Source organism: Castor canadensis, chromosome 7 (genome assembly GCF_047511655.1).
Source record: "Castor canadensis chromosome 7, mCasCan1.hap1v2, whole genome shotgun sequence".
Lineage (NCBI taxonomy): Eukaryota > Metazoa > Chordata > Mammalia > Rodentia > Castoridae > Castor > Castor canadensis.
The window spans coordinates 142,893,404-142,915,882 of record NC_133392.1 but is presented as its reverse complement, the minus strand read 5'-3'; the positions used below and the strand labels follow the sequence as shown (position 1 = coordinate 142,915,882).

General features: G+C 41.0%; 1 protein-coding gene across 4 annotated transcripts in view; it reads right to left on the bottom strand.

Annotated features, from left to right (window-relative positions):
• Wasf2 (WASP family member 2) overlaps positions 1-22,479 on the bottom strand; it is a 64,920-nt gene that overhangs the window by 12,859 nt on the left and 29,582 nt on the right. For 2 of the 4 annotated variants that reach the window (XM_020178921.2, XM_020178929.2), the window contains exons 2-4: positions 9,400-9,575; positions 2,021-2,155; positions 1,333-1,486 (exon numbers count right to left, since the gene is read on the bottom strand). In XM_020178921.2, coding sequence (XP_020034510.1) covers positions 1,333-1,486; positions 2,021-2,155; positions 9,400-9,532 — 422 coding nt within the window. In that variant the 5' untranslated portion in view covers positions 9,533-9,575. Of the gene's footprint in view, positions 1-1,332; positions 1,487-2,020; positions 2,156-7,686; positions 8,003-9,399; positions 9,576-22,479 lie in introns of those variants that run through there. The other 2 variants (XM_020178936.2, XM_020178941.2) reach the window with 2 other exon arrangements.

Sequence of the window (22,479 nt, the reverse complement as noted above, 5' to 3'; positions counted from 1 at the left end):
TCATACACTATCTCTGTATCTGTGTGAAAAGCTACCAAGCTTTTCCAGGATCCCTGAATCAGGATGGTGTCCTTGAATTTCACAGGGGTACACACACACATTCTCCCTTGCAGTAAACCCATGTCTGATAGAAGGCATCTGCCTCGAGCTATCTGTAATTACTTTTTACCTGTTACAAAGATATTTATGGATACAAGCAAGATAAATATTCACTTTCTGCCCCGGTTCTGTGATTTTATGCAGCACAACAACACTACCAAACCACTAGAGGAGAGGGGCTTTGTCTATAAAGCTATCTTGTTTTTCAAGTACAGCTGCAGCAGGGTTGGTCCTTGCAGAAGGAAATGTCGAAAGGATATTCAAAACAAAGTGAATGACACTCTCGTGGAAGAACGCCAATTATTCCTTAAGCTTTGGAAGGACCCCTCTGAGCCCAGAGCAGCCAGTCCATGAGGATGGTCCCACTAACACATCCAAACATCTGGTAATCTAGTGGTTTCCAAGTAAGTGTGAGCCTTGCTAGAATGTTCCTCTTGGGATCCATGCTGTAGGAATGCCTTGTAACAAAGTCCTTTTGGTTCTGTAATAACTACATTTTTTGGATGGAATCCAAGAAGACCTGGCTTTTACCAAATTAAACTCTGTAGCATGTAATGTTACAACAAACTTTCAATATATATGTTATATTCACTGTGAATTTCAGAAACCAAACAATCAAATAGTAAGTGATAACAGTTTAAAGCATAAACTTTAGCTTCTGCTGCTACAAGCTATTATAGGGTAGGTAGTAAGCTTTTTTTTTTTTTGTGGCATGGGTTTGAGCTCAGGGCCTCAGGCTTGCTAGATAGGTGCTCTTAGCGCTTGAGCCACACCTCCAGGCCTTTACTGAATTAAGGTCTCTCAAACTATTTTCCTGGGCTGGCTTCAAACTATGACCCTGCTCTGATCTCTGCCTCCTGAGTAGCTAGGATTACAGGCGTGAGCCACTGGCGCCTGGTGATAGTAAGCTTTTTGATATAATCTTCTGATATAAACAATACCTTTAGATGTTTTTTTGTCTTTCTTTCTTTTTTGGTGAGACTGGGGCATGCTTGCAAAGCAGGTGCTCTACCATGTGAGCTGCATTACCAGTTCATTTTGCTGTGGCTATTTTGCAGATGGGGGTCTCACAAACTATTTACCTGGGCTGGCCTCAACCTGAGATCATATGGATCTCAGCCTAGGATTACAGCCATGAGTCACCGGTGTCTACCTCTTTAGATATTTTAAACAATCTAGTGTTGTTAACCAAAGGCCAAAAAAAAAAAAAAAGCAGCAGCTTGCCAGTTGTACCTGTAAGGGGTAAGATTGTTGAGAGGGGGAGGAGTATCACAGGTATTGTAGGTTTCCAAAACAGGTACTGGGAGAGAGTTTCTGTCAAAAAGCTTCTGATCTTGAATGGTAGAGCTTCTGAAGGCCTTTCGGGTGTTGATTCCCTGTAGTGACACTGCGAGAAGATGGAAGACATTAGAAAATGGACGGCAGGCTATTTGAGCAAACACTGAGTCACACCAGTCAGAAAGGCCTCAGCTGCTGCATTTCTTGGCTGCGGCTGTCTGCAGCCAGGTTTTTTTTTTTTTTTTTTTTTCCCTTCCTTCCCCTCTGGGGAAGCCCACAAGGCTGTCAGCAGCCCAGCCATTTCATGACTGAACAAAATGAGGCAACACAAAGGTTTACTGTGTGGCCAGATCTAACAGGCTTCTCCTTAGGTGGAATGGATCTTCCAAGTACTTTTATGGTAGCAAAATACGACTGAGGGAAGGGAAATTTGAGAACAAGGGAATTGGGGGAATGGGAGAAAAGGAGTATGTGGAGGTGTAGCAGAGCTAAAAAGGTTTCTTTATACCACCCAGGACTGTGTCATTTCAAAGAAAAACTCCATAGGTCTCTGTGAATGCACCTCTCAATTTTTATAAATTAGGGAAAAAATTCTAAGAAACTGCTCAGCAGAGCCTGCAAGTGCTGAGCTCAGCTTCCTTACCTTCTTCTTCCTTGGGATCCAGCTGAGTGACTTTAACCTGTAGTCTGTCGACTCTCTCAGCAAGGGAGCTTATCCGAGAGGCAAAGGTGTTTGCCTGAGTAAAGAGCTCTCCAAAAATGTCCTCTGCATATTTACCTGGAAGGAGCAAAGAGTCCAAGTCACGAGTACATAGAAGTAGCATAAGTAGAAAAACTAGATACCAAAGATTGTATTCCCCATTTTCCAACCATATAAATGCACACACACACAAAAGCTTGTGTCCTAGGAGATAAAGACATATTCTCCATAGCTTGGACAGACTATGTTCCATAACTCAAAACAGGCTGAATAAAATCAAAAGGGTAATGCAAAAAATTGACCCAGGAAGAATAGACACTATGTCTATATATTGTCTATATATTTGCCTGCGGCCCTTAGCCCCTTGTTATTATTCTACAAAGCACCTTGTGAAATTGTTCTGGGAAACAGATGGAGAACTAAGAGGACCTCCTAGGTGTCCAAAATTATATGATAAGTAAGAAACTACTTCCTCAATAGAGCTTCAGAAGTCCAGTGAACAGCCAGGTGTGATGGCACATATTTGTAATCCCAGCTACTTAGGAGACAGAGGTAGCCTTCTACCTCTGTTGAGTTTGAGGCTAGCTCACATAAAAGAGCAAAGACCTTGTCTCAAAAACAAAATACAAACAAAAGGGCTGGGGGTGTGGCTCAAGTGGTAGAGTACTAGCAAGCATGAGGTTCTGGATTCAATACCCAATACTGAAAAAAAAAAAAAAAAAAGTCCAGTAACTATCAAGGTAAATCGCAAGCTGTGATATCTCATAGGGGCCATGAACTTATCAACATCCCACAACAGAAATACATACCTTCTTCTAAGGGATTAAAAAGGTTACTTTAATGCTCTATAACTTATGATTTTCAAAGTCTTTGCTCTAGGTTTAAATCTAAGTCTCAGAGAACAAGTGAAAAGCTGAAAGTTTTAAGCCCTCCCTGAAAAACAACATACCAGTGGTCTTTTTCCACAATGTCCTGTTTTTTAGAAGAGTTTTGTACTTTCAACCCTGGAATGCAAGGAGAATTTGCAGGCAAAGAAACACAACAGCAATCTGATACTACCTCCATATTGTCATTCCAAGCCACAAGGCACTTTCTTACTAGGAATGAAAAGTGGTGCATATGAATAAATATACCATCTAAGTTTCTTACTCACAAGGTGAAGGAAGGCATAAATGACTGTGCTGAGCACCTCCCCAATTTTTTTTTATAAACTATTTAAAAGCAGGCTCTTATTTTTAGCTTCTAAACTACCTAAATACTCAGTCCATATTTCAAGGGAAAAAATTAGCCTGAAAGGCCAAACCACATCTTTTGGGTGAACTGCAGCTCACCCTTTCAGAATAACCTGGAGAGTAAGGACAAGACCAATCAACTGCATGTTTTGAATTGCTGGTAAATTTAAGTCAATAAGGAGTTTCTAAATCAAGGAAGGAGCAAGTCCTTTGCATACTGAATGATTCTGTGATCTAAACAACTGGAAAGCTCCTGAGCTCAAAGAGCTAAAATTGGCTAAGGAATTGCATTTCTACTCTGTGGATGGAGGATCTGATTTGATCCCTCTCCAAAACAAGACTACGTTCCTACGGTCCTACTATACTGTAGGGCTGGAGATGTGGCTCAAATGGGAGAAGGCCTGCCTAGCAAGTGCAAGACCCTTCAAACCCCAGTACCAACAAAACCCAAAATATATTAAAACAAAAACCCTATACTGTATCACGGTAGATCAGGTAAAGGTAAATTGTATTTGGAAGCTAAAGCAGGGAAATATGCAACACTATGTGTGGAAAAACACACTAGGCTCAAAAATATCCAACTCTTCTGGAGGAAAAGAAAACCCCAATCAACTTGTCCTTAGGTCACCAGAAGAGGACTCAGGATTTCCTGGTCCTTAATAAAGGAGGCAGTGACAGTGGGAGTAAAGACTGAGTGTGGCACAGTGGTTTTCCAGGTTGTATCTTAACGAACCCTAACATATCAAATTGGTAACACAGGGATAGGATAGTGAAGTGGGGTGAAGGCTTCCTATTGCCTCATCAACTCAGGCCCTAGGCCAATTCAGAATCACGCTATGGGACATGAAAGGAGCAGTGGACCTTAAATCAGAAGTTTTTTGGGGTTTTTTTTGGCAGCACTGGGGTTTGAACTTATGGCCTCATGCTTGCTAGGCAGGCACTCTACCACTTGAACCACTCCGCCAGCCCTGTTTTTTGTGTTGGGTATTTTTGAGATACAGAGTCTCATGAACTATTTGCCAAGGCTGACTTCAAACCGACTTCCTCCTGATTTCCTGAGTAGCTAGGATTACAGTTGTGAGCCACTGGCACTTGGCTATGTCTCAGCCTTTTCTATTTATACCTGTATTCTCCTTAGGAAGTCTCTCAGGTTTAGTCTACTCATCTTTAATTGGGGATAATTATATCTACCTAAGTTATCATAAAAGTTGAATAAACTAAAAATCTAAGTCGTTACAATAAGATACTTCCTTATATTGCTCAGCCACATAGATGACTTTTAAAAGTGTGACTAGTCAGGCATGGTGTTGCATGTTTATAATCCCAGCTACCTGGGAGGCTGAGTTGTAAGGATGGCTTAAACCCGTGACTTCAAGTACAGGCTGGAAAACAGCAAGATCTCAAAAAAAAAAAAAAAAAAAAAAAAAGACTATTAAAATATCCTAAATTTTATTACGCTTAGAAGAAAATTTAAATGTAATTCCAACTGACAATTTGATAGTCCATTTGGCAATACTAGGGCTTGAACTCAGGGCCTTGAAAGCACTCTACCACTTGGGTCACACCCTCAGGCCTCTATCTATCTATCTAATCTATCTATCTATCTATCTATCCATCTATCTATCTATCTCTATTTATGGTGGTACTGGGGTTTGAGCTCAGGGCCTACACCTTGAGCCACTCCACCAGCCCTTTTTTGGTGATAGGTTTTTTTCGAGATTAAGGTCTCAGGAACTATTTTGCCCTTGGCTGGCTTCAAACTGTGATCCTATTGATCTCTCTGCCTCCTGAGTAGCTAGGATTACAGGTATGAGCCACCAGCATCCAGCTTTTAGGTATTTTTCGAATAGGGACTTACTTATGCAACCCAAGTAGCTGAGATTACAGATGCCTAGCTCATTAGTTGAGATGGGGTCTGGATAAGTTTTGCCTGGGCTGGCCTCAAACCTTGATCCTCCCAATCTCAGCCTTCTGAGTAGCTGGGATTACAGGCATAAACCACCACATCTGCCTTGATAGTCCCTATTCTTCAACTGCTAATAATTACTTGCAACTTCTTGAAAACAGAAGTGTGGCTTAAATAGGAGGTAAAACAAAGTTAAATTTCACTCATTCAGATTACCAATGCAAGGGCTGGTGGAGTGGCTCAAGTGGTAGAGAGCCTGCCTAGCAAGTGTGAGGCCCTGAGTTCAAACCCCAGTACACGAAAAAAATTAAAAATAATTATGGTGCAGATTACCAATGCAGACCCAATACCCATAAAGACATTCATAACAGATATCATATTTGGATTTCAGAGAAGTCTTCAATTTTTTTTCCTCAGCAGAACTCTTGGAATGAAATGCTATGTGGAATAGAACAGGTAAAACCAATTTTTAAAAATGTGCAGCTGCTCTTGTTGAAGTGTGAGTGGAGCTCCCCGATGACAGTGCTGTCCTTCTGTCCCCATGCAATCGGTCGGAAAATCCGGTATCATAGCATAATTCCTAATGACCCTCCTGGATGGCCACGATACTAATCAAAAGCTGGCTGGCTGGCTGCACCTGTATTTCCTAAGACATAGAACTTAACAAGTGAAACGTACTCTCACTGTACGGAGGGAAAATAAAAATTCTGAATGTGTTATCATGGAGGGAGCCATGGTGGCAGAATTTTTAGTTTTATGCTTTATCCATTCCATAATCAGACTTTCACTATTAGAAGTGCAGTTCTAGCTCGAGTACAATGCACAAGGCCAAGGTCAGAGCCTGAAGCACAGGAGCCCATCCCTGAACCCCTCTCCACTAAGGGAAATCCTAGCTATCTTTCAAGGCCCAGTTCAAATGTAACCTCCTCTAGGAAGCCTTTCTTGATTCTCCTTTTCTAACTGTGCCCCACTTCCTATACAAAGTGTCCTTCCTCCCCTAACTTCTCTGTGTACCAGCAGCCTAGAATGGTGGGCAACACACAGGCATGAATCATTGAACACACATTTACTGAGCTTCCACTGGGTGCCGAGTAGTATATGATGGAGACGCTGAGGTACAACGATAGACAAAACTCAATTTCCGCTTCCAAGGAACCTTTAATTGAGTACAAAATACACTGATACTTTGCAGTATTACCTGGAAGATAATATAGGCATGAACGAGAACTCAGAGTAATGCTTGGCTCACTCTAGAGGAGGTACCTGAGCAGAAGAAGGGCAAGGGCTGTCCAATTCTTTTTTCCCTTCCCTTTTCCCCTTTTTCCATGTTAAAAGAATTTTTATTTGAAGATTGTAAAATGGAAGAAGACATTGTAGAAAATGAGACTAGAAAGGAAGGCAGGTCTCAGAGAATATCGAATGCCAGGCCATTATTCTATTGTAAGAAACAGGGGAGACAAAAAGATACGGTGTTGGGAGCATGGTTCAAAGAACACATGCCTAGAAAGCACTAGGTCCTGAGTTCAAATCCCAGTACAATAAACAAACAAACAAATGAATTTGTGTTTTAGGCAGATTACTCCAGCAGGGCATATGTGACCAATCTAAGGAATTTTGAAAGAAAAGAGGCCAGAGGGTGGCATGGGCAATAGTTCAAGTAAAACTGGGTATGGTAGCACACACCTGTAATCCCAGCACTCAGGAAGCTGAGGCAGGCATAAAGCCAGCCTGCACAACATAGCTAGACCCTGTCTCAAAATAAATAAGTAAAATAAAATTGAAAGCCTGATCCAAGGCACCGCTGGCACAGACAAAGAATAAGAGATAGAGCAAAGAAATTCTTAGCTAGCTGAAATGGTGGCTCACACTTGCAAACCTAGCTACTTGAAAGATGGAGATCGGGAGGGTCATAGTTAAAGGTCAGCCTGTGCAAAAAAGTTAGCAAGACCCTATTTCAACAAATAAGCTGGACATGGTGGGGCATGTCTGTAATCCTAGCTATGAAGGAAGTATAGGTAGGAGAACCATGGCCCAAGCAAAATGCAAGACCCTATGTGAAAAATAACTAAGGCAAAAAAGGGTTGGGGGTGTGGCTCAAGTGATACAGTACCTGCCTAGCAAGTGTGAGGTCCTGAGTTCAAACCCTACTAACACAAAAAATAAGGGATAAGGGCTGACAGAGTAGTTCAAATGGTAGAGCACCTACCTAGTAAGCGTGTAAGCCCTACATTCAAACCCCAGTACTGCAAAAAAAAAAAAAAAAGAAAGCTTAAAATAAATAAATTTTTAGTTAAGTTTAAATATTCACTTTGGGGGCTGGAGATGTGGCTCAGTGGTAGAGTGTGTGCTGAACATGCATTAAGTCCCCAGGTTCAAGCCCCAGTACCAAAAATTTAAATAAATAGATTGTTAAGATCCCATAAAATCCTGGCATAAAGCAGACAATCAACAAATGTAAGTTTCCTTCTCACCCTCTCCCACTGTCTTCTCAAGAATTATGTATCTCTCTTTTGGCAGATTAGGAGCATTTGGAAGGCAGAGATCACTTCTCATTGTTGCATCTTTGCAGTATCCAGCATGTGAAATATGCTCCATACATGTTTACTGGATGAATAAGAGGCCGGTCAGTCTCATGTCAGGAAATCTTGTTTCCTTGGGCAAAAGCTGCTCTTGTTCCTCAAATCAGCTTCCTCAAGTTTAGGAATGGTCTGATCAAAAGTGGGCGAGTGCACAATGGCATCCATCAACACTATCCTGGAAAAACACCTCAGAGGAACACAACTCCTGCTGAGTGAGAATAAGAACCACCATTAGCTAGATGTTCCTTGTCCTATGGAGAAGGAACCAGCATGTGATTGACTTCTATATGTCTGGCCTTCTCAGAGTGAAAGAAGCAGAAGTGATGCTTTTAAGAATCAGTGACGCTCTATGCAGCTTTCATGTGCTTCATTGTCTGCTGTGCTGCTGTTGCGTTTGTCAGTGTTCCTTTGTGTAAGATAGGCACTGGCAGGGTTTCATTTCTTCATGACGCCCGATCCAGGTTTCCCTAAGCCCTGGATCAACTGAGATGGTCCCTGAGCAAGGTTAAGGCTTAGGAATCCATACATCATCTGGTTACAGAGCTCTGTCTCCTCGGGCTCCTATTTTAAAGGCAGGGCCTATTACTACCTGGGGGAATACAGGCTTTCTTGATATTCCACTGCCTTCACTGAGGGCAGTGATGCGATAGGAGGGGTGAATGTCTGAAATAATTCACACCAAGATGCCTTTAGTAAGGAAGATGACTAAAATGGCATTTTGACAGAAGTGCTTATGGGAGTTGCAGTGGCACTAGACAAATGCAGAGCCAGTCCAAGCATGTGCCCTTTGCATACCTCAGCTCCAAGCAAACAATGTCATCTTCATTCAGAATGAAATTCAAACAACACGCATGTACCCCACCCAGGCAGTCTCACTCATTCATACCAATTTAAAAAAATTATAGTTAAGCTGGATTTCCCTCATCTCCAAAACAGACTGGGCTAACCCCCATCTCCCTCCTAGAGAAGAATGGTTCCCACTACTATTTGTGTCACTGTGTGTTCATGTAGCTTTTAAGACTCCCAATACCCCCAGAGACTACAGAAGTAATCTGTACCCTGAACTTGGACCTGGGGGCTTGCAGCACAATTAAATGTGTACCAGAATAGACAAGTCAGCCAGAATCTCTGAGTACATGTTTGCTTTACTCCTCTTTGGGAAGAAAGGGGGGAAAGTGTTGGGTAGATAAAGACTATTGGCACATTTGAGGCTTCAACAAAGTCAGGCTACATCGAACAGCTCATGTAATTACAGGCACATTCTCCGACCCAAGACACTGCTCTGTGAACCTCCCACTTTATAGATAGAGAATTCTGCTCTGTCATTCCATCTGCAGTTTTTGCTGCAGCCCTTCCTGCCACTCTTCCCACAGACTTCTTTTGAAGCAGGTGGAGGGAAAGATGGAGGGAACCTAGAGGGTGGTGGTAGATGAAGAAAGAAAGGGTAGAGGGAAAGAATCTGCACCAAAAAAGAAGCCTCTCTTTGGGAAGGGAGATGGGATACATTTTCGCATTACCTAGGGAAGGCAGATGGAGGAGAAGGAAACTAAATAAAGAGCACCAACGACCCCTGAGGGCAAAGCACAAGCTCTGGGAGGCACTCACTCAGGCTGCCCAGCTGTCGGATGACATTTGCCAGGGTGATGTTGGTCATGCATTCCAGCTCGTTGCTTCTAACGCTGGGCAACGTCTGACGGCACAGGTGCCTTGGCTCGATGTTCCTTGTTACTAACGGCATGGTGGACCTGCTTCAGGCAATGTTCCGAATGATGAAAAACAACCTAAAAAAGAAATAACAGGAAAGTATTATTCAACCACAAATTCCAGGCACACTAGGACTGTGTGAGTCTTCCTCCTTCCTTCCTTTCCTCTTTCTTTTTTTCTTGTCTTGCTCTGATCTAAAACTGCTTTTTTTTTTTTTTTTTTTTTTTTGAGACAAAGTCTTGCTACGTAGCCCACATTGGCCTCGAACTTGTGATTCTCCTGCCTCAGCCTCCTGAGTGCTAGGATTACAGGCCTATATCATTATGCCTGGCTTTATAACAACCTAAAAAAAAAAAACTTCACTCTATCTTTTTTTTGTTCCCTCCCCTTTTAAAGCCCCCAATGTATTCAAGTTTTGCTACTAGAATCTTGCTAGATAAGCAGAAATTCTGAACTGGTGACTACTGGCTGAGATATACCAGCAGCATAAAAAAAAAAAAAAAAAAAGTGACAACTACTGCTCCAACCAACAAGAATCCCCAGAGGCAAGGAGGAATGGTCAGAAAACAGCCCATTCAGCAGCACATATCCTATCCTTGGAGTGTCCATAGTCAAAATGGATCAGATTCTTGGCCACCAATTATAAAGCTCTCCTCTCACCAGGCATTGGTGGCCCACACCTGTGATCCTAGCTACTCAGGAGGCAGAGATCAAGAGGACAGCAATTCAAAGCCAGCCCTGGCGAATAGTTCACAAGATCCTATCTCAAAAATACCCATCACAAAAAAGGGCTGGCAGGACTGGAGATGTGGCTCAAGTGGTAGAGCGCCTGCTTTGCAAACGTGAAGCCCTGAGCTCAAACACCATTCCCACAAACAAAACAAAATGGCTGGTAGAGAGACTCAAGTGGTAACAGTGCCTGCCTAGCAAGTGAGAAGCCCTGAGTTCAAACCCAAGTACCACCCCCCACCCACAAAAACCCACAAAAAAAAAAAGCATCTCATTTGGTAATGTCCACAATGAAATCAAGTTGCCACAGTAACCCCAATGATATACATCTGTACATGACTTTTCCAGTTCTTCCTGGATGGTTAATTGCTAATGTACAACTAAATACTGCTGCCAGTATCTATTAACACTACTGAAGTTTAATTTAGTCTGTAAGTTGATAGAATGAAAGCGTATCAAGGAAAATTTTACACGTTCAATATGTCAAACATGATGCTGAGCCAACTGTGCTAACAGGAAGATTCCCTGGTCCATTCTCTTCTACCCAGTAGCTGCCTTTCTCTCTCCTATCATGCTCGATACACCTGGGCAGAGCTTTAGAGATGGCAGGAAGTGTCTAGAGCAGATAGGAAACCTCCCAGTTACAGTTTCTTACCAGTTCTGCTGAGCCCCTTTCCCTAGGAACTCCCCTGGCACTCATGCTGAGCTATTGTTTTAGATTTAGATCACCAAATTTCTAATCTTCCCAGTTAGGAGGAGGTTTTAATCTCAATAAAATGGATATGACTATAGTCAGAGCACACTGGGCCAGTCCTGCTTCCATAGCTTGTGAAACTAAAGAAATCTAAAACAGCCTAATGGTTTTCCTGTTAGGCAAAATGATAAATTCACTTCAAATGAAAAGGTAAGGCATAAAAGGTAACACATCTCAGCCCCCACTATTATAAATTCCTCTTCAAAACAAAACAAGAGGTTTACATCAAACCTTAAAACATCAGCTCATCACCAAAAAAGTTGACTGTGAATACAAAATGCTCAAACCAAACTAACCATATAGATCCAACAGATTGGGAACCAACATATTGTCTGACCAAAAAGGGGGGTGGGGGTGGGGAGGCCCTTCAAGGGAGCAGAAGAACCCTTTGGAACAGACTGCTCCTTGTTATGGACATTCTGATCTGCTACAAGTAAAAATAAAACAGGAAGCCAGCAGCTTGGGGAACAAGATTTCCTGTCACCAACAGCAACAGCCCAAGAACCCGGAGAATCAGCTGTTTGCTTATAACTTTGAACCTCCCTTTAATAGTCATTGTGGAGCAGCTGTGTCTATCTTTGGGGTGCAGAGGTGTTTCCTGAATATTTGTCTACTGTCTTAGGAAATGACTTCCATTCCATTTCTCTGTTAAGTTCCTCCTTTGACTCAACAGGTTTTTTTTGTGTGTGTGGCACTGAGGTTTGAACTCAGGATTTCGTGTTACAAAGCAGGCACTCTCCCATTTGAGCCATGCCTCCAGCCCTCAACAGGTTTTTTTAATCCAAACTCCAAACTTTCCACTTTAACTCTTTTCCTCTTTTACTTAATGTAAAGGGATTAGGTACTAAGAGGCAACCTTTAGTGACACATGGTGAAAAGAATCTAGACAGGAAAGAAGGTAGGAGGCTATAAACAGAAGAATCTCACACTGTTCTGCACATCATCCTCAGGATGCCCTTAGATTCCCAAATTTCAAATTTTCTGGAAGAACCAAGAATTCAGAACACAGCCAGGAATGACTGAAAACAGTCATTGTGGCTTCATTCCTTTGAGTACTGTTCCAGCTTCTCAGTAGAGCTAAACCACCTTGAAATTCTGAGTTGAATGTGACCACTTTGAGGGCATTCCCAGACTTTCCCTCTGGATACCTAGGGAACTGGATTCCAAATAGCTAGGTAAATATCATACTGGGGGCAGGGGGTGAATTCTAACATCCTGGTACTTAAGTGTTTATGCTTCTCCAAGTGTCCTGGGTAAGCAGACGCATTAGCTCCTATCATCTGCATGACATTTACCTAGAACCAAGTTTTCAACCACAAGATGTTTCCCTCTTGCCAAGAAAAGTCAGCCGCCATAACCAGCTAGAGTACTCAAAAACAAGGACTGGCGCACACCTGTAATCCGGCTACTTGGGAGGTGGAGGTGGGAAGAACACAGTGCAAGGCTTCCCTGAGCAAAAGCACAGGACACTACCAAAAAACAAACAAACAAACAAACTAAAAGCAAAAGGACTAGGTTTGTGGCTGAAGTGCTAGAGCAAGCCTGAGGTTGTACATTTAATTGCAAATACTGCCAAAGGAAAAAAGAAAAAAAAAAAAGGCTGGAGGCATGGCTCAAGTGCCTGCCTCAAAAACGTAAAGCCCTGAGTTCAAACTGAGTACTGCCCCCTCCCCAAGCAATAGCCATCAATTAGAAAAGTATATCTTTAAGAAAAAAAAAAAAGCCATTTTTATCAAACATACCAACAGAGCCAAAATTCCCTATTTGATGGAATTACCTGCACTAATTGCTCATTTTCTTTTGGATAATCAAGGGTTGGTTGTCTTCTACACAAGAAGTATGGAGCTATTACATGATCTGAACCATAATAGTAACTTGGCCAAGACAAAAAAAAATCCTACATTCAGGATAAACTTAGAAATGGCAAAAAGACTTCCAGCCTCTTGATTCTATTTCTTTTTTGTGTGTGGTGGAACTGGGGTTTGAACTCAGCACTTGCAAAGCAGGCACTCTTCTGCTCGTGCCATACCTTCAGTCCTAGATTCTTTCACTTCCGCTTCAAGCTGTACTAAATGCACATGTTTTGGAGTTGAGATGTATGTAGGTTAGTACCTTGACTCTGATATCTTACTAACTGTATAATCTTGGGCAGTTTTCCTAGAGACATTGAATAATACAAGATACATAAAATGCTCTCAGGCCAGGCATAGTGGTACATGCCTGTAATTCCAGGAGTCAGGAGGATCAGTTTGAGACCAGTCTGGGCTACAGAGTTAGACTTTGTCTCAAAAAAAATTAATTCTTAACAATAATAAAATATCCTATCTATAGAGCTTAAAGAGTGGGGAGGGTAGTTATTTGTAGTTCCACAGACCAGAGGGCAAATTCTATTCCTTGATTTTCTTTTTTTCCCCCCACTATGTAGCCCAGGCTGGCTTCAAACTTGATCTTCCTGCCTCAGGCTCCAGATTGCTGGGATTACAGATGTGTACTACCATGTTCAGCTATTCATTGACAAATATTTAAAAAAAAAAACAAAAACCTTTTAACCATGGACATATAATATAGCAGAATGGAACATTCACATAAAAAGTTTAAAGATTAAATCCTAGACTTCAATGAAATTTGGTATTTTTTCCCCCTGAAATTGCTCCCAGCTATGTTTCTGGAGCTCCTGAAAAACAGACTCTCTTCTCTAGTCTTTTATAACTGGGTTCTCCTCATCTGAACCACAGAACAAAGAAAATGATTGGAGTGACTTTTCTTGATTCTCTTCAAGACTGTACATAACTAGCACCCTCTAAATGCAGTGAAGAAAAGTTAATATATTATACACACTAGATGCCTAATGGCATAGGGCTTAATTCACTCACAGAACTCTAGTTGAGAAAGAACTCTCCAACAAGTGGTACTTTACTGGAAAACTATAGGAATACTGGGTATTTAGGAACCACCAAATTAAGGAAGTACAGGGTCAAATCTGCATTTTAGACAAATTGTTCAACACAAGGGCAGAAGTTACATTGGGACAGAAGGCTGGAGGTAAGAAAACCAACTGGGAAACTCTTCACAGGCTCAGAAGGAGAAGAGAGAGGCTCACTGCATGCACATATGAACTGAGAAATCAGGCTAAAGGAGTGGATCTAGCTCTTGGGTCCTCCTGCTGCTCTCTCCCCTTAAAGTTTTGTACAGTTATACTCACAAAGTGTTAAAACATATGTTTACTTATTAAAAGAGTCATGAAACAAAAAGTGAAGGGAACCAACAAAGTAGCGATTCTTAGGTAGAAAAAGAAATTATGAGGGGTTGGGGATGTAGCCCAGAGGTAGCATGCACAAGGCCCTAGGTTCAATCCCCAGCAACACAAACACAAACACACACAGTAATGGATACATGAAAGAGTAGGTACCCTGTCTTCATGGAATCAGTAAAGGTCTTTTTCAGTCATACTTTACTTTGATTAGGAAAATTATACACTGTAGTAATATTTGCTAATTTGGGGATTTGAGAAGGTATTACCTTGGGGGATGTTACACAGGAAAGGAATTAAACTAGAACTGTTGAGAAAATAAAAGTTATAGGGAAATAAATGTCTATTTATCTAGTTCTTTTTAATTAGAGTTGTACTGAAATAGAATGGGTTCTCTTTAGATAAGGTTAGGAATGAGCTCCCCCAGCCTCTGGATAACCAGCTATTAGCCATGTAAAGTGAAAGAGTTTAAAAAGGTATTGGGAGGGAGCTGAGGATGTGGCTCAGTGGTAGAGTACTTGCCTAGCATACAGAATGGTCAGAGTTCAATTTCTAGCACCGGAAAAAAAAAAAAAAAAAAGGTATTGGGAGGTCAAGTTAGTATCTTCTAAAGATACTAATACTGTCTTACTAACTTGATCTACAAAATAAAGGGACCAAGTTAAATACTCTTTAAGAAGTTTTTAGGCTGGAGGTGTGTCTTAAGAGGTAGAGAACCTGCCTAGCAAGGAGAAAACACCAAGCAAACCCCAGTATTGCTTTAAGAAAAAGGGACTGAGCTCTAAAATTTTTGGACTTGCTTCTCCCTAAGCTGCCATAACCTCTTAAATTATCCAACATTCATTTGTATTCTGAACTCAAAACCATACACAAGCCTAGAGACAAGCTAGAGACTAAGGAGAGGTGTGGATTATGGCCATTAATCAAGCTCCTTTCCTACTCATTTACCAAGACCCATTGCATATAGAATGGCCCAAAGAATGTTCCAGACAGAGCCCTGGAGTTCAGTTATTTATACATTGGGGAAGGTACTGATCTGGTGAGCGCTACCCAAAGAACTCCAAAGAAAAAATTGGCTTTTGGACTAGTTGCAGATATCCAGGCCAGACCTAGCAGTAATCCTCATCTTCACCCCTAGAGCTAGTTTCAGCCTAGGAACAAGTCCAAAAACAAATAAGACTTCAGACATCCCTTTGTAGCACTGGTCTGGCAGTATATTGACCAGTCTGGACTGTTGGTGCCACGTTGAGATTTATACTTTGAAAGGAAAACTGAGTAAGAAGCTAGCTCTTTTAGGTGCCTCTCCAACATGAGATTCTTCGTTTGTATACTAGAAGTTACCATGAATATTTACATGCCACATCTGGTCAATATAAAATTAGAGCGTTTGACATCCAGCCCTACTTTCTTAACTCCCGTAACTATTCGCAACAGCCTTGGGTGGGGGTGGAGGTGGGGTGAGGTGGGGGGGGGGTGGATACAGAAAATAAAAGAGGGCTGCTTGTCAGGGGAAGGAAAAAGCACTCATCTGTAGTTCATACTCTGAGCTCCTATTATTACTGGGACACAAGACAGGTAACTGCTCATTCTGGCAATGAGGTTTATTACTAGCTGTTTATGATAAATAAACAATGCTGCATTGAGAGCCAAGGCCATTCATAACACCTGCAGACTTCTATGGTCACATCCAAAATGCAAGTATACGTGAGATATAGCAACAACCATCATACAACAGAAGCACTTCTCAAGGCAGTTCCTCTTTGAAACATGTGCCCAAAATGCTGATCAGCAATAGCAGGGGATGGGACATGTGGTGGTGCTGGACTGTGGCAATTAGGACTTCTGCTTTCACTTCAGCATTTCCCACTGCTCTACAGTTAATAGTACTTTGGAAGGAAGCATATAAGAAGTTTACTTGCAAGAGGCAAACGGTTTTATGTTTAAAAATATGCCCATTAGAGGTTAATAGTAAATTGCTATTAAAAGGGACTAAAAAAGTCCAGCATGGTGGTGCATACCTGTATTCCCAGCACTGGGGAAGCTGAGCCAGGAGGAGCATGAGTTCAAGACCAGCCTGGACTACATAATGAGACCCTGTCTCCAAAAAAAAAAAAAAAAAGTGTTCCACTGGATTTAAGAATTATTTTCCCCCCTTTGGTGGTACTGACTGGAATTGGAATTTAGGGCTTTTAGTGTTTTGCCACTTGTGCCAAATCTCCAGCCCTTTTTGCTTTTATGTTATTTTTCAGACAGGGTCTTGCTTTTTGCCTAGGGTTGGCCTCAGACCTGGATCCACCTACCTAGGTCTCCCATGTAACAGAGATTACAGCTGAGAACCACCATGCATACTTTGTTTGTTAAGATAGGTCTCACTAAAGCTTATTTTTTGACCAGGCTAGCCTAGAACCTCAATCCTCTTGATCTTTACCTCCTGAGTAGTTGAGATTATAGCCATGAATCACCATGTCTAGCCTAGATTTAAGAATTTTTATTGAAAACCTGAATAATCGTGTGACTTTTTTATTTTTAAATATATTTTATTAGCACATATTAATTGTACAAAGGGATTCCACTGTGATATTTTCATACATGTAAATGATGTACTCTGATCAAATTCATCCCCTATCATTTAGCTTTAAAATCACAGACAACACACAGTCTTCCTGTAATCTAAGATGGCATATAAAAATGTTTAGAGTATGACTTTACTGTTGAATATAGCAACCCCACTACCATGCAGCAACTACAAAAAGTGCTTATTATAGGCTTAAGTACCCACCCACTTCCTGTCAAAACACAGGGTGGGGCTGAACTGACAAATATAACCACTCTCTCCAAACACAAGAGATTACTGACAAATCAGTTTAGGTTGCTAAAACAATGTCCAATAGAGCTAGCAGGACAGATAGGAACTCCTAGTGTGGACAGAGAAAGCAAGTGACTATGAGAATCAACAAAGAGTTTACTTACAATCGAAAGCCAGGAGAAATTTTCAATTTTATAAAGAAATGGCACCAGCTCTGGGACTACATGCAGTCAACAAGTAAGGAAGCTTCTTATCTTGATTGGCTTTGGGACAGTAGCCCAGGAAATGGGACTTGGAAACTTTAGCATCTTACTCCCTGAGCACACTGTACATCTATCAAGGACCATTCACACCTGCTGATTTCAGAACCTTTAGGGGCAATTCTACCCTTTGTTCTTACCTTTACTACTCTTAAGGCTCTTATCACAGCTTTGCTCTGAAAAACAAAGTGGGGGGTCACTTTCACCTTCAAAACTGACTTCTAGTATCAACTTTTCCATAGATGTTTTCCCCATAACTGACCAAAATCAGGCTCTCTTTTTAGTAGGATTCAGCTGGTTGTACAAAAGAAAATACATTTATTCACACTGTAAGTTTAGTCTAATAATGACTGGCAATTGGAGGTAAAATTTCAGTTCATCCCTTTAGTTCAACTGTGGAAATACACCTAAAATTGCTTGTGATATGCTATATGGAACTGTGACTTTGTTTGCAAAGTACTCTCAGTTCTGATAAAAAGAGTTACACAGCTGGCAGAGTAGCTCAAGTGGAAGAGTGCCTGCCTGGCAAACATGAGACCCTGAGTTCAAATCCCAGTACCCCCCCATACACACACACAAAGATTTACTCACATAAAGCATTTCTTGTATCCCCATCTTGGCCCTATTCCCTGTTACAGATCCACTTAATGATTTTTAGTTAAAGACATGAAATTCATTTTATTTTCCCAATATGTCAATTTCTACTAATACCCAAACTCATTAAAATAGTATGATTTTTGAGCTCCCCATCATTTAAATGGGCTTTTACTTTGATTAAATAAATATAGCTTATAAATAAAGTTTTCCTCATAAATGGAGAAATCTTACTCTTAACACTTGTGGGTACCAGATGTCTTTCAGTTACAGTCATCGATTTCCACAGGAATATAACATGAAAAGTAATACTCTGAGTCTTACTCTCATTTCCTATTTGGGAAGTGGAAAATGTTTCTCCATTTCTCCCCACTTTCATCCTGTTATACTAAATTCCTTTCCTAATAAACTTTGCTATCATTTTCACTACAAAAACAAACAAACAAACAAAAAACCCCTGCTCTGAAAAGCGAACACCCACCCACTCATCCCCACACAAAAGTAGCAGACCTTAACAAGTCATTTCAAAAGATTACTAGAAATATGCCAATAACTCACACAAGCGTCTATTAATTGTGCAAAGGGGTTTCACTGTTATATTTCCATACATGCCGATAAAGTACTCTTCATATTCAAATGCTTCCATTTTAAAATTATATCCAATGACAAAAGAGAATGATCTCTAATCAGTGGTACCCAAAATTCAGGATAAGACGACAGAAACAAAATGCATCCCTCGCCGGGTGTGTGGCACACACCTATACCCCCAGCACTAGGGAGGTTAAGGCTGGAGGATCTAGAGTTCCAGGCCGACCTGGACTATATAGCAAGACAAAACAGAATAGTTGAGGACATGGCTCAAGTGGTACAGCACCTAGCAAGTGCAAGACCCTAACTTCAAATCCCTCCAACTCCCCACCCTCCCATACACACACACAAAAGCATTCCTCTCCAAGTACAGGGAGTAAGCAAAATCTGGACATGAGTTCTAGACTTCCAGACAAATGGAGCTGGGTTATCTCATGTGGTTGCTTTTTTGTTTGTTTGTTTTCCAGTACTGAAGATTGAACCTAGGAACTTGAACATGCTAAGCAAGTGCTCTACTGAACTACATTCCTATCTTTTTCTAAATTGCAATTTATTTTTGTGGTACTAGGGGTTGAACTCAGGCCCTTGTACTTGCTAGGCAGGCACTCTACCACTTGAGCCATTCCATAGTCCTTTTTGCTTTGGTTATTTTTGAGACAAGGTCTTGCTTTATGCTTGGGCTAGCCTACCTCTCAATCCTTCTATTTAAGATTCCAATATAGCTGGAGTGACAGGTGCATGCCACCATACCCAGGCATTGGTTGAAATGGAGTCTCAAGAACTTTTTGCGAGAGCTGGCCTTGAACTGTGATCCTCTCAATTTCCACCTTCCAAGTAGCTAGAAGTACAGGTTTCAGCTACCATGCCCAGCCTTTCTAAATTTTAAAACAGGGTCTTATTGAGTTGGCCAGGCTGCCTCAGCTTCCTGAGTAACTGGGGTTATGAGGATTATAGGTATGTACCACATGTCAGGACATAGTTGGTCTTTATGAAAGAGTTTCACTCCATTTTACATTCCTATTAGAAATGGAGAGGATGATGCTAGGATGTAACTTTTTTTCCCTGGCTCTTGAAAGTAGCAGGAGAGTACTGTTCTAGGTTAAGCTCCCATAGACAAGGCACTAGAGCACCTACTGGTTGATTAGATATAGTAACAGGTTTAAAATGAAGAAGGAGAGCCAAACTACACATCAGGTACTGAATAAGTTTCATTTCATCTTGCTGACTGTCTAACCATTCATTACAATCTCTATGATATCACTTCATATTTTAAGCTTCTCTCTATTGTAACTGCTACTTCTTTGGCACAGTACAGCCAAAAAAGAAATCAACTTTACACAATGAGAAAGGCCATGGAAAAGAAGGCTACAGAGCAACAACAAAAAAGGTAATTCAGCAAAATATTCTGCTGACAGCTCAGGGCAAAATACAAACACACTGTGTGGTCACAGAGCAAGAAGCAGCAGCAGTCCTGAGAGGTAACTGTTCAGACACCAACTTGACTGAGGGGAGAGACCCAGCAATCACAACTACATCAGAGCAACAGGGAGTAGAGTTATAGAGCAAGTTACCATGCAATTCCATATTAACTATTCTAGCCTGCCAGCTGTAACAAGAATTCATTCCTGAAAAAGTGTCACACACTCATCTGTCACCATCGGCCAAGCTGCCAACAACTAAAAGTCGGCAGCAAAGGGCTATGCATTTACTTCCTCCTCTCACAAGGTCTATTTACCACTCAAAGCATGGGATTTATAAGGAAAAATTCTTGAGAAGAGGGAAAAATAAAACCTTTTCTTTTCTTTCTCTTGGAGTTTACCAGGCAGTTACCAAAACTCTCAAAATCTAGTAAGGAGGACACAGCCACAAAAGCATGAACATTAAGAGACACAGGTGTAGTTTTCACTCCACCACTGTCACACTTCAGCTCTGGGACCTTGGCAAGGGATCTACTATCTCAGTCTGCTTCCTAACCTATTAGATTAGTGTAATGATTCCTAGTTTATAAGGTTATTGTAAAGAAAAACAAAGTAATGCAGACATAAATGCGCAATGTCTGGCGCAGAAAAGATCACTGAAATGACAGTAACAGTAAAAAGGAGTAGTAGTGGTAGTGTAGTGTGGTGTGGTGATGGTGAATGGTTAACACCTATCTATATGGACTTGCACTGTTCTAAATGCTTCATACTGGTTATCTTAACCATTATACACTACTGTCTCTTAATACTCTTCAGGTGTATTAATGGTTAACCACTAATTACAGACATACAAAGAAATATAAAATACAAGAACTTATAATTTAGTTACGGAGACAGATAAAACCATAGTTAAGTAACAATACAGCAAAATAAATGAAAGTTTAATTAGCAAATGATATCATCAATGATGGCAACAGGATGAAAAGATCACTATGAACTGAAGAGAATGAACAGACTTCCAAACCCAAAAACTTAAAATGGGCAGAATTTGGATGTAAAAAACAAAGAGGAAGGTTTTCCAAGTATATATTATCCAAGTAGGAATTAATATATAAACAGAAAGTCTTAAATTCTACCACTAGTAGTAACTATGGAAAAGTCACAACTCCAGTGCTATGGTTCTATAATTCAGCTGTGTTAAGAGAATATTCAAATTTAACCAAATCAACACCACCATGAGAAGAACAGAGATAATAAGGAGCTGAAACCATACTCAAGCACTGCAAGGCTAAAATATCTACCCCCTAACTAGCATGTTCCTGTTTTGCTTCAAATACTTGAACAGTCATAATAGCTGGCTTAATACTCTCATCTGCTAATTCTAACATCTGTCATTTCTGAGTCTATTTCTACTAACTCATTTTTCTCCAAGTTCTGGGTCATATCTTCCTGGCATGTCCTGTAACTTTTGATTGGATGCCAACATTATAGTTTACAATACTGAATGTCCAACCTGGTTGCCTTTCAAGAGTGTTGGGCTTTGTTCTGGTTGGCCAATTAAGTTAATTTTGGTTCTATTTATTAGTTCTGAGGCTTTTTTTTAAAGCTTTGTTAGGGCAGGTCAAGAGTAGTCTTAACTCTATAAATATTTTAGTCTCATCACTAAGATGTCGCCCTCTCCACTTAGTGCCCCAGGGGCCATATGGACTCTAGATGGTGAGAATTCAAACACCTCTCTGCTCTGAGACCAGTTAGCTCATAGCTTCCTGGTCACCCTTTCCCCAACCTCTAAAAAGAGTTTGGTCCTAGGTATGTGTATGTGTGGTCAACAAGACTTAAGGGGACCCTATGGAGATTCCTAGAACAAATTCTCTGTGTCGCTTTCTTCTCCCCGGAACTCTGTCCAATAGCTTCCAGCCACCTTAAACTTCAATCTCTCAATTCTCTCTCAACAGTACTAGGGTTTGAGCTCAGAGTCTTAAACTTGCTAGGCAGGCACTGTTAACACTTGAACCACACCTCCAATTTTTAATTTAGTTATTTTTAATTTCTTTCTTTTTTTAGTGGTACTGGGGTTTGAACTCCAGGCCTTACACTTGGTAGGGAGGCACTCTGCCAAGTTATTTTCAATATTGTCTTACATTTTTGCCCAGGCCAGTCTTGAACTACAATCCTCCTACCTATGCCTTCCGCATAGCTGGGATGAGATGCATGCCCACCGCATCCAGGTCTTTTTGTTGTTGTTGAGGTGGGAGTCTCAGTAATTTTTTGCCTTGGCTAACCTTCAACCCTAACTGTGGGGATTATAGCAGTGAACCCCAAGCCTGGCTCAATCTCTCTTTGGTATGGCAAGATCACTGTGCTCTGCTTGGGATCCTACTCTGTTCCATGTTCAGAACATGCATCTGAATGGCGAGCCATAGTAATCACAGGGATAACCTTTATTTCCCTTTCCCAGGAATCATAAAACTGTGCATTCTGGTTAAGCAAAGAATTATTTCATCTCTAGTTTTACAAAGCTCCAAGACATAAAGAGTTATTGTTAAAGAGAATTTAAGGATATTTTATTATTAAAACTGCAT